Genomic DNA, 13120 nt, shown 5'->3' on the forward strand with positions numbered 1-13120 from the left:
GGGACGCCTGACCGGTGGGGGTTCCTCCCTAACCTTCCTGCTTTTTTGGCGTTTCGACTTTCCTCCTCCAACTGGTCTGGGAGTCTGGAAGAGGTCTAGGCCTGGAAGCGTTAGTGAGCCGGTCAGACGCACCCTCCACTGCACTAGGGGCACTGCACTGATCACTTGCACTATCATCACTCTACCTTGTCGAGAGCGAGCGAGGCTCTCCTTACTCCTGATCGAGGCTCTCCCAGAAGCAACTTCCGAAACGAATCTTCGGGTTCAAAGCTGGGCGCAGGGGCTGAAACTGGAGAAGGAACTACTTCTACTACAGGATTCTCAGCGTCAACTTCACTCACCCTCGATCTAGAACTCTTTGAAGAAGCCTTGCGCACCCTATCTTTCTCTAACTTTCTCACATAAGAAGAGAGAGCCTTCCAACCATCCTCATCCAAATTCTCACACTCTTTGCAAGGGTTAATAAAAGAGCATTCATTCCCTCTACACGACTCACATACCGAGTGAGGATCTAATGCAGCTTTAGGAAGCCTAACTTTACATTCCTTCTCTGAACAAACCCTAAATAAACTAGGTTTCTTAACTTCAGAATCATCCATGATTATAGATATGTAAGAGAAATCCAAAAGAAAAATCCAAAAAACAGTCCAAAAAGCGTATGCCAAGCCAATAACCAAAGGGTACTTCACCAAAATCCAAATCGTCGGCAACGAGAACGAATTTCAACTATCGTAAGGACTGAACAACAGGTGTTGTCCAGCCGGCGACAGAAAATAATCTGACAAGAAAAGGGGGACTGGTTCTTACACCCGCCTCCCAGCGGCGGGTAAGGTAGGAGATCACCTGACCTACCTGTAGCGTGTGCCGCGAGTTTTGAATTTTGAATTTTTCTGTCGTGACGTCAGAGACCTAAGCTAAGTATATATCTGGCAGGGAAGTTCATGTACAAAATGAAACTTTTCACATGGGGCTTAAGACTATGCACTTTGCTTTCCTTGGCAGTAACTGTGACATTTTGTCAATATGGCATTATGAATGCAAAATTATTCTGGAGCACACTTGGGGGCATGTGAATGCTGAAACTGACGAAAGAGTAATGAGAATCTTGGCTGGCCTGCATGTTGTTGCCATGTGTGCATAAGTAGAGTGAATGGGAAAATCTTGGTAGATATTGTAAGCAAAGGAAAGTGACCTCTTGCCTTAGTCCTTTTTATACCTACTTCTATACTGTGTCCAATCTCTCCTTCTTCCCAGCTTCTTCCCATTTTTATATGGGGTCGCCGTTTCGGATGAGCCGTTTCCATCTATTTCTATCCTGCACTTCTGCCTCATCAATTCCCTTCTCATGTAATTCTCCTCTCACACAGTCCTTCCATCTCTTTCTTGGTCTCTCTTCTTCTTCTTCCTTGAATCTCCATCCCCATAGTATGTCTCCCAGCGTGGTCCTCATCTCTTCTCAACAGGTTGTCCTTACCATCTCAGTCTCCCCTCCTGCACTTCTTTGATACTTCCACAACCTTAGTTGACCCCCTCAATGTAGTAATTTCTGATCCTATCCTCTCTTGTCATCCCAGACATCCACCTAAGCATTTCTCATTTCTGCCACATCCATCTTCTTCTGCTCTGTTTTTCTCATGCTTGCTGTTTCCGTACCATTAGCAGCATTGCTGTTCTTACCACCGTCTTGTGAAATTTTCCTTTTTAACCTAAGCAGTACTCTTTTGTCACAAAGAACTCCAGAGCCACTCTCCAGTTGTTCAAGCCTGCCTGTACCCGATGTTTTACTTCTTCTTCCATGCTTTCCTCCAGCGTTAAACAAAAGATCCCAAATACTTAAACTTATCAACTCTCTTTATTTGCTCTCCACCAAGCTGAATACTTTCTATATCTCCCCCATCAGTGTGGTACACATATATTGTCTTAGATCTACTCATTCTCATTCCCCTGTCCTCCACTACTTGTCTCCATCTTTCCAATTTCACTTCCAGATCTTCCCTGCTTTCTACGCACAGAAAAATATCATCGGCATACAATATGTTCCTGGTACTGTCTCCCTTACCTCCTCTTTTATAACATCCATTCACTATGTTAAAGATAAATGGACTCAGAGCCGACCCCGGTGTAATCCTACTCTCACCTCAAACCCTCTGTCTCCCCAACACTGCTCCTCACTCTGGTAAATACATTTCGGTACATCTCTTGTATCAATCGCACGTACTTCTCTGGCACCATCTTCTCCCTCAGACTCCTCCATACCTCTTGTCTCAGGACTCGGTCATAAGCCTTTTCAAGGTCAATGAATACCATATGTAGGTCCCTTTGCCTTTCTACGAATTTCTCCATTAGTTGCCTCAGACAAAATATACCATCTGTTGTTCCCCTTCCTTCATAAATCCCACCTGCTCTTTACCTATTTGTACTTCTTCTCTCAGTCTAGCATCTATCATCCTTTCCAGTATCTTCAAAGTGTGGGACATCAATTTAATGCCCCTATAATTACCACAATCTTGGCCATCGCCTTTCCCTTTAAAAATTGGGATCAATATACTCCCACGCCACTCATTTGGTATCTTTTCCTGTTCAAGGATCTTTATTCTAGCTAAGACTAACAATATGGGAATTGTACAATACTGGTTGGTCTGTCTTCTGGATGAACAATGGCATGTAATATAAAAAAAATATAGAATAAAAATACTGTGCATATAAAAAATGTAGGTCAGGACAGCAGCAGCTGTGGAGGGGATAGGCTGAGGAAATAAAAGCTGTCCAAAAACATTGATACATATCATTTACAAGTTTTTAACTGATCTGGTTATTTATAGTATTATTGTAACAGTAGAGTATATTCTAATTTTTAATATATATTTTTGTACAGTATATACTAACACTGTACTGCAAAAACTTTCCACTAAACCTTGATTGAAATCGGATGTTTCAATTAACCAGGAACCATAAGATTAAAGGAACATCAATCTTTTTGTATTGCCACTTCTGCATTTATTTTGTCAGTGAATTCTATACATTAATGAATACATTCCTTTCTGGATAGTATTAACTTTCTTTGCGAGACCTAAGGATTACAGAATCTTCTTGTTTATGTACTAGCAAATGCCTGGCAATAGTTTGATTACAGATTCATTCATATGAAACGAGACTGAAGCAAGAGTACATCTACACTAGATTAGCTCAGCCAGATTGCCTTGGAGCCAATTATTTTAAACATAAAAGACTGCAAACCCGTCAAGAGTGGGATATTGATGGGTCGGAAATAAAGAAACAACCTCACAAGCTTTGACAAGTATCTGTGGCATTCATTTTAACATCCCCATATTTGGCACACTTACCCAATTACTCCATTAAGTATGAAGTATTATTTATCCAGGCTTAGACATATTCAATGAGCGATGAAATCTGATAAGTTGAAGTACCAGTGCAGGGCAAAAACCAGTTTTGACTATCATTTTACAGCTAAATCAATATATCAGTCTTTATCATACTACAGTATTTTAGATAAAAAAAATTATAAAATAAAACAGCAATTCTATGTGAAATCCTACTCAAGACAGGGTTAGGGAAAATCATACACTGCATGTAGTGTAGTGTTGTCAGGGCATCTAGTGCAAAGGGATTAGAAATATGTGTAAGACCAACATCCTCAAATAATTATTAACTTTCCAAAACTGGCAGTTACTGTGAATCAAGCTAACTACAATGCTAGTGAATGGTCAAGTGGAAAAACTCAGAACTAGTTATAATTTTAAATCACTGCACACAGAAAAACTAAGGTTGAAGCTGTTTTCTTAAAGTCATGCTTATATAATATAGTAAATAAGAATGTTCTAAAATTGGTAATATTACAAAATATGTCAACAAAACCTGCTAAAATTTTAACTGAGATGACAATAATTTTGTCCTCTCAGGGATGAAAGATATCCTACGGAAGTGAGGTAGTATACCCCAGAAATCTCTCATCCCAATATTCAGCAAGAAATAGAATTCTCATTTCAATATATCTGCACCCAAATGGAGGGACTTTATTTCAAAACATTTTTCATTTGCCTTACTACATACAGCTAAATACTAAAGAGTTACTTTAGAAACCACCTCTTTGATTTAGAAGACATGATCAGGTAATAAAAAACTGTATTAAATTAGTCACATCAACCCACTAAAGAATGTAAGATTACTCCAAGTTCTTGATATGATCTGAATATAAAGCTGGTGGAGTGGTAAAAACTGGAAGGGTTGTATGCCTTTGTAAAGTGGAAGCTTGTTAGCATTGGATGAAATGATGAGTTGTGAAAAATGAGATAAAAATGAGAGCCACAATTAGAAAAAGAGATTACCTGCTTAAACAACCAATGGCCCTTAAATTTTGTGATGTGAGAAACATCCAATGTAGAATGAAAATCCAGGAACTTGCCAACATATGCAGCTGAATTAAACAGAGCATGAATTCCAAACATCTACAGTCCTCTTAGATTAAAAATCAGTGCCTTGTAACAGCTAGTCTATGCCAAAAACCACCCAGTATATTTGGACAATAGCTGATGAGGACCTAAGTAGGTGATGAACAAGCATTGGCAGAATGGTCTACCAAACAAGTGTTAACTTTTAAAAGTTCTAACAGGGCATAGGAGTGAGAGTATGTCTTTCCTGTCAATCCCTGTAAAGTTAAAAGTAATAGAATTGCAAAAAAGATCCTGAAGAATTGTCTGTATAAACAGCTGATAGGAATACACAATGAAATCAAAACGGAAAAAAGAACTTATAGCTTACACCTTCTGGTAGGAATGTAATTAGTTAATGATTATACAGTACACCAGTACATAAAGCTGGTGCAAATCCTAAGAAATTTACTTTTTTGTCTCCTCAGCTGCACAGATTTACCTTCTCGATGCTATCAGATTCAAATTCAACTTGAAACATTCACTTCAGTGATACTGACATAACAAATGCTGTTGGAAAATTAATGTAATATGACAACATAACTTATTGCTCGACTAGGTGACATATATAAAGGTGGCATATAGGTCAACAATCATTATAAGTAATCTCATCTCTTTAAAACTCTGTGAAAACCAAAAGCATACCCTTTCTAAAAATAAAAAAAAATTAAAAAAAAGGGTGAATCAGGTAAAAGCACAAGGTGAAAGCTGCAATGCAATAAACATACTTGGAAAATAAATATTTTGTGCACAACATGTACAGGTATATTACGAATGTACACATGTTAATCTCTGCTACATATCACTACGTACACTCGATACTGTTGTTTAAAAAATGCTAAAAAAGGACCATTACCATTTTCCCCTGTAGTAATGAATGCTCTCAGCTCTTAAGTAAGCAACTAATTTCTGCACCCTGTCATATCAAAAGAATAACCTGTCAGTGATTAAATAAGAAATATATTATTACTACAACATTACCAAAGGCACCATCATATCAAATACTCTTCATGTTCTAATGGATACAAAACAGTGATGAATCAATGTCAATGAAAAAGTTAGGAACATAAATCTATTGGCACAAATCAAGCAGGATTACACAAATGCAAGACTAAAAAAATCTGCAATAAAATAATATAACCAGTCTCAACAACGTCTAAAATTTTTTAAGATTAAAAAATTGAAGAGCAAAAATCCACAAATAGTACTTAAAACGCCTCTAAAGTTGCTTTTAAATATGAGTTTTGATCATTCAAACACCCAGAAAATCCCTCTAAAATGTTTATACCTGAGCATTTTAATAGCTGTATCAAAAAATGCATTTAGTCACAAAATTTATATGAAAATACAGTAATTAGTGAATATTGCTCAATGAAAAATACCATGAAAAGACAAATTTTCTGTGAATAATGTGTATATATGTTCCATAGAAAAATCTGCAAATAGGTGGCTGTGAATCTGGAAACACAAATATGTGGGGGTCGACTGTAATAATTTAACTAGAAATACAAAACAAATTCACTCTAAAATGTTTATTAAGTGTGGGCTTCATACAATAGTTATTCCAACCTTACATTCTTTTGTTCTAATTGTTTTTGTTCCAAAAATAAAAATAAAATAATGATTCTCGTTTGGTTATTTTTCATTGAAGTTATCATTAATAATGATAGAATTAATGGAAAAGCTATGCAGTTTGTAATTTCAATTCATAATATTTTAACTATTTTAGCTGAGAATACAGTACCCAAGTTAGTACTATACTGAATTGTACAGTAGAGCCTCGGTTCTCGACGATAATTCGTTCCAGAAGGAGCGTCGAAATTCGATTATTTCGAGAAATGAATAAAGTTTTCCCATAAGAAATAACTGAAAATGGATTAATCCGTTCTTGACCATCAGTTATTACCCTAACCTTGCCTTTTTATACAATACATTACATGTAAATTACAACTAAATAAGTTAAAAGTTAAATAAATATCATGTTAAACGTATATTTATAATTTTAAATGTATAATATACAGTATAAAAGAAAACTAGCCTGTGTCCAACTGATTGTTGACCAAGATCCATAGGCTACCTAGGTAAATAGTAAGTAGAACGTAGTGTAGTGGGTAGGCATAAAACGTGTTGCTAACATAATAAAAACATTGAAAAGCAAGTCTAATTATTACAGTAAATTAATAAACTATTAAAATTAAACCCAATTTATATTTATCAAAAACTTGCAAAAATTCGCCTACAGTAAGTCGGCATTTAAGGATGTAAATAAACCATAGCGCAGCCCTGGTGGTTTTTATCGGGACTATAGTAGTAAAGTATCTCGCTATAAGCCTAAAAACATTTACATTCGATATTAATTTATTGTAAATCTTTTACGGAGTTGACTGCAATACTGTATACAAAATCGCTTGAAAATTATCTTTCAGTAAATGTAATGTTATGATACTAACGATTTTGTTTCATAAATGTCCTTATAAAAAAGGTGCGTCTTTTACGGCAAATTGTCCAATATCTGGGCTGGTTTCAAGCTTATTGGACTTTGACAATTATTATGGTACTGCATGGTACATATATACGTACGCATAAGTAAAAGAATCTTCTTAATGTCTTTAATTACTATACCATTACGTACCAGCATCTCTTGAGTTTAATATCAAGCTAACCTCTTTTTTTTTTCTTCTTCTTCTTTTTACGATGACGCTTATAAACGAAGCATACAGATTGCGTTCGTTACCGCGCATGCGTTGCATATGTAAACTGTGTCACTACCAGACCTCATACGTAAACATTGACATCTTTTTACAGTAGACATAAAAGAATCTTCTTAATTTCTATAATTATTCTATACCATAGCGGCTTCTCTGATTAAGCTAAGGCTAACTTCCTCTTTACCAGCAAGCTTAACAAAGATTAAGATTGCGTTCGCTACCGAACGGCACACGTTACGTATGTGACAGTAGTTTCACTACCAAATCTCACACGTAAACAATGACGTATTTTTACAGTAGACATAAAAGAATCTACTTAATTTCTATAATTAATGTATACCGTAGCGGATTCTGAGTTAACCTAAGGCTAACCTCTTCTTTACCGGCACGCTTAAAAAGCTTAGATTGCGTTGCTACAACCGAACATGTTACGTATGTAACTGGTTCGCTACCAAATCTTACACATAAACATTAACGTATTACAGTACGACATAAAAGATTCTTCTTAATTTCTTAATTACTACGCACTTAATATGGCATAGTGGCTTCTCTGATATAAACTATGACTAACTTCTTCTTTACCGGAAAGCTTAACAAAGCTTAAAGATTGCATTCACTACCGAACCGCGTCATTTGGAACCTAACGTACTAGTAAACATTGCCTTCACTCCAAACCTAAACACTTAAATACGTATTGCATTTGCTACTGAAACTCGCGCCTCAAGTGTGAGCATGGTTTTAGAATATGTCTACGCTTGAAAAAAAATCAAGCAAGGGTGCGTTGATTAAATCTTTTTTCGCTCATCACTTTCATGCAGAGAGAGGATAGACGAAACTTAAGGTTTATTTTGGAGTTGGAAATGATGGAAACATTTGAAGAAGGAAAACGCTTTTCCATTATTTCAGAGATTAACAATAGCAAAAAGGTTTTAATAGATAGCCAGTAGTAATGTTGGGACCCATGATGAATCAAAGGTAATTGCGTATAGAGTTGATACCACCGAAAAAGCAAACGAAAATGCGCGCAAGGTGTACAAGACACGACACATGTTTGAATGTTTGTAAACATTAGTTGCGGACTTTAAACAATGCTGAGTGGCGTCACCAGTGTTACCAACCGTTTTGCTAAATTATGCTAGTCGGTCCAAGCAAGAATTTATGCCAAATATGGTGCAATTTTGTGCCAGAATTATGCTATTAATCTATCATTATCTCATTTCTCTAATACATTCGAGCTAAAACAACGATGTAATGGAAATTTAAAACATTTATATATTAGGTGAAATGATAAAAAGTGACGAAACAGACAATATTATAACTAATAATTTGATGATCTTTACATGTTAGGAAACTCGTAATAAAACACCATTTTCTTTAATAGATCACATACGCAATCACTAGTACACTATTTGATATGCAATCACTATTATACTATTTGACAAATGTGTGAAGATCACACATACAAATGTGAAGAAAAACAACAAATTTTACTTATTACTGCATCATTATCATGCCACTCAGAACCATTTTTCTTTCTTACCAGGTCACATAAACAATTAATAAAATTGCTTGAAATGTGTGGAAAATTAATTCCTTTTCAAATATAACATTTTGTTATTTACTGGCTATTTTTACTGCAAAAATTAAAACTAAAAAAAAGGTAAACAACAAACCAGCGTCCTCTACTCAAGAAGAAAAACATACGTACTTATTACTTGATCATTATCATGTCACTGAAACACTATTTTTCTTTAACAGATCACATACATAATGAATAAATACTTGAAAATTGTGTGAAAATCGCTTCAGACATAATTAAAATTTTGATTACTGAAAAAAATAAAACTTAAAAAAGGAAAAAAAGTAATTCTTTACTCATGAAGAAAAAACATTATTAACACTTTACTGATCGTTTGTCATGCCACTGTGGGTATTTATTCATATTCACAAAATTTAACATTCCTTAGTTGGGTTCAAACTTAGCAATTAACTCATTTGTTAGTGCTGCTTTTGAGGCAATTTCACTTGTAGATACATTCACTATAGCTGTATGAAATTGAGGAATTTTCTGCATTTTTGATTTAAAATTTTATTTTGTGAAAATACATTCTAAAATTGTACTAGACCCTAAGTGTGAAAGAAATTATGCTAAGCTCCAATTCTTGGGTCAAATTGTGCTAAAAAACATGAAATTATGCTACATTTGGTAGCACTGGATGACGCCAACTAGCGGCGGCTGACGGAAACAGTTTTGTTTACAAACAACATATGGTCGGGGGTCGGAAACTGGTTTTTTGGTTGAAAACAGATACAAAGTTTATTGGAAATTTAGTGGCGAAATCCGATTATGTCGAGTACTAATACGGTCGTGAACCGGGTCTCTACTGTATATCTAAGTTTGCCCTCAAACATTAGTGTTTCCTTACCTTATCTCTTTCCCTTATTATTTTTGGTTTATTATGGTTTAGCCTCATACATTAGATTTCCCTTACCTTAATATTCTAGGTGTTTTTGGGATCTCAAAAAGAAAATGTCAAGACCTATAAGAAATCCTGATCTTTGAACCTCAGATCTTTGACATTTTACTTTACGAAGCTGTCCTATTCTATCACATTCATAAAGTTTTATATACCTCCTAAAGTACAAAATAAAGAATTAACAAATACGTAGTCTGATACTAGTGATTTCTTTTATGTTAAAGAAACATCACAAATTTAAGATAGTAATTTCTTACCTGACAGGAACATGCCTGTGTGTGATGTTCTATGTACATGAGATCCACAACTGTTGAACATCCAAGTGCATGGTTTGGACACTTTACTTTAAGCTGTAGTATCTCCCTTTCAGCACAAGAATCTGCAAACAAGTCACTCTCCAATAGTGGCGTATTGTCAACAGGACACCGACTGCTACTCTCACTGTACAATGAAAGAAAGTCTTTTAACAGTTTAATTTTTATCCATACAAATACTGCATCAAGCAGGAAATAATCAATAGTTCATACCACAAAACCTTGAAAGGAAGCAAATTAATGCCCACTACTTTTAAAAACTAAAATAAATTTTGTAATATAAACTCTTTAACATATCCTATTCACACGTTGCACACACGGAGTCCACATATCAATCCACTGTAGAAAAATTGAAAAAGATGAGGTGGCTCAGTTCTCAGTAGCTAAGTGAATCTTTCCTATAGTCTATCTGCAACAGTCTTGGAGTCAGGAGGAGAGTAACCTTGTTTGTCTGAAAAAAGCTTATTGGATGCACAACAAACGGCTGTTGCTGTCAAGTCAAAAAGGACCTGATAAGATAAAGGAGCACGCAAACAAGAATGAATATAAGAACCCAAAGCTCCAACTGAACAGGGTCTCAGGAACTGGACAGGAGTCCTGTTAGAAAATGCTCATAAGATACCGTGCATACAGACTTCTTGCAAAGTTGTAACAGAATGAAGTCTGACAGTGTCCAACTAGAAAGATGACAAGTTGTGACAGTTAAAGACCAGATGAAGGTACACATCTAAATCAAAAGCACACAGTAATGAAAATATTAAAGAGAAAGCCAACCTTGCAAAATCTCAGAGAAAAAATATATGATATTATCTATACTGCAGGCATAAAATTGAGTCAACCTCAAGACTTCAATCCTGACTAAGAAGCAATCATTTGAAATATAAAGAAACAACAACAACTGGGACTACATCTTGAACCTGCCTACAAAAACTGCAAGTGAATGTGAGACAAGCAGCAAGAGGAAAAGGTGATAGGGGAAACAGGAGTTACTCTACAGAACGTGAGTTAAGAAAGTCAGTCCTTCCAATAACTGCTGGTATATATCAACCAAGCAAGTAAGAACTGATACCAGCAAAGAGTGAATATAGGCAGTCCCCGGGTTACGAAGGGTTCGGCTTACGACGTTCCAAGGTTAAGGCGCTTTTTAATTATATTTATCAGAAATTATTTCCAGGGTTACGACGCATGTTCCAGGGTTACGACGCCTACAACGCTGATCTGGCAGAAGAAATATGACACCAAAAATGCAAAATAATCAATATTTGAAGGTTTTTTTGATGCAAAATGCAATAAGAATGCAGTTTACATAGTTTTCAATGCACCCAAAGCATTAAAAGTAAGGTTATCTTAGTATTTTTGGTGATGTTCCGGCTTATGGCGATTTTCGGGTTACAACGCGTCTCAAGAATGGAACCCCCGTCGTAACCCGTGGACTGCCTGTATATAGAAATATGACAAATTTTTAATCGATTTGTATTTTTCATAGCTAACAAACCTGAGGGTCTTAACAATAAGGATAATCTTCTAGGCGCACAGCTGGAAACCAGTTAGAAAAAAAAAAAAAAAAAAAAAAAAAAAAAGATAAATGAGGTCCCTCAGGACTTATCCCAATGATCACCTGATGAACATCAACTAGGTGGAAAAGGTAATCAGAGTAAGCTTTGTCAAAATTGGTAATGTATGTATAAGGATATTTGTCCACAGATATTTACATCCTTGCAAAGAATGTGAAAAGATATACATCAAGCAAAAGGGCCACTCCCTGCTCCAAAATTTGCGGGAACCCAAAAGATCTGTCAGATATGTGTAAAACATCTAAGTTTTCCTTTGTGCATGGGACTCTGGGCACAGTATTGAGTGGAAAAACAATAGTGTTGTTTAAAGACCTAGCCCGTGCAAATGGAAATCATAAAATACTGCAGTCATCAGTAAAAGAGACATTATGATTTATCTGCAAGCAAATGGAGAGGGAATTCACCAGATGAGGTCTGTTTGTGACCCACCATTAAGAATATGAGACCTTTCAAATCAGCCATCTGGCGATCGCTTGCAATCAAAATTTCCATGTCAATGACTGGCTAATGGGACCATTTGCTCCTGTATTTAAACCATTCTAATCACAATGCACATGATCCTTTTTATAAATACAAGTTTGTACTATCAAATGTTTCCATTAGATAGCCTAAAATGAGATGTTTAACATCTGATATAATGTACAGGGTTCCTTTGTTGTATACATAGCTACACACACATACATCTGTAGCATAAAATTATAATTTACAGTTAAACAGAGTAACAGGCACTCATTTCTTCTGAATTACTGTCAAAAGCAGAGCCATGTCATTATACCAAGATGCTGGTTTATTCCATACAATTGCTTCATAATCACATGATAGGTAAGAACATGAAAATTAATTCCTATTGTCTAATAATATCTTTAGAAAACTATCATAACTTATTTTTAACTTTCCTGCTCTTTCAATATTTTTTTAACTCCTTTTCAATATCTTTATAATATATAACACCTCAAAAGTGATTATACTATATATAAACTTTACTAAAAGAATCTCCAATGACAGAAGGTTTATTACATACTCCACATTGGAAAAAGTACCTGAAGTTTACTTTTAGTTTCATTTGTTTCCTATAAAATTGTTACTTTTGAATACAAATGCTTTATCTTTACAGCTAAGGGAGCCTGCAGAGAAAAGTCACAAAATAATTCTAAAAGCATCTAAAACTTTGCTTGCTCATACTTTTGTTATTAAAAATGATATTGTTATGATACAATAAAGTTTTATGCATACTTACCTGGCAGGTATATATATAGCTGTATTTTCTGAAGTCCGACAGAATTTAAAAAAACTTCCGCACACGCAGTGGTCGGCCAGGTGGTTAGTACCATTCCCGCCGCTGGGAGGCGGGGATGGGGTATCAGGAACCATTCCCATTTTCTATTCATAATTTTTATTTCCACTGTCCCCTGAGGGGAGGTGGGTGGGTACTTGAATATATATATATCTGCCAGTTAAGTATGAACAAACTTTATTGTATCATAACAATATCATTTTGCTCATGAACTTACCTGTCAGATATATATATATAGTTGAACCCCACCGTTGGAGGTGGGAAGGGACAGAATAGAAGGATTTTGGGACACAAATGCATGCAGA

At 35.6% G+C, this 13120-nt stretch overlaps 1 protein-coding gene across 3 annotated transcripts in view; it reads right to left on the reverse strand.

Moving 5' to 3' along the window:
• Positions 1-3558: 3558 nt before the first annotated feature.
• The window catches only part of LOC135207205 (TNF receptor-associated factor 6-A-like), a 47972-nt gene continuing 38410 nt past the window's right edge, over positions 3559-13120 (reverse strand). For 2 of the 3 annotated variants that reach the window (XM_064238804.1, XM_064238806.1), the window contains exons 4-5: positions 9891-10074; positions 3559-5364 (exon numbers count right to left, since the gene is read on the reverse strand). In XM_064238804.1, coding sequence (XP_064094874.1) covers positions 5332-5364; positions 9891-10074 — 217 coding nt within the window. In that variant the 3' untranslated portion in view covers positions 3559-5331. Of the gene's footprint in view, positions 5386-9890; positions 10075-13120 lie in introns of all 3 variants that reach the window. The other variant, XM_064238807.1, reaches the window with a different exon arrangement.

This window comes from Macrobrachium nipponense, chromosome 32 (genome assembly GCF_015104395.2).
Source record: "Macrobrachium nipponense isolate FS-2020 chromosome 32, ASM1510439v2, whole genome shotgun sequence".
Lineage (NCBI taxonomy): Eukaryota > Metazoa > Arthropoda > Malacostraca > Decapoda > Palaemonidae > Macrobrachium > Macrobrachium nipponense.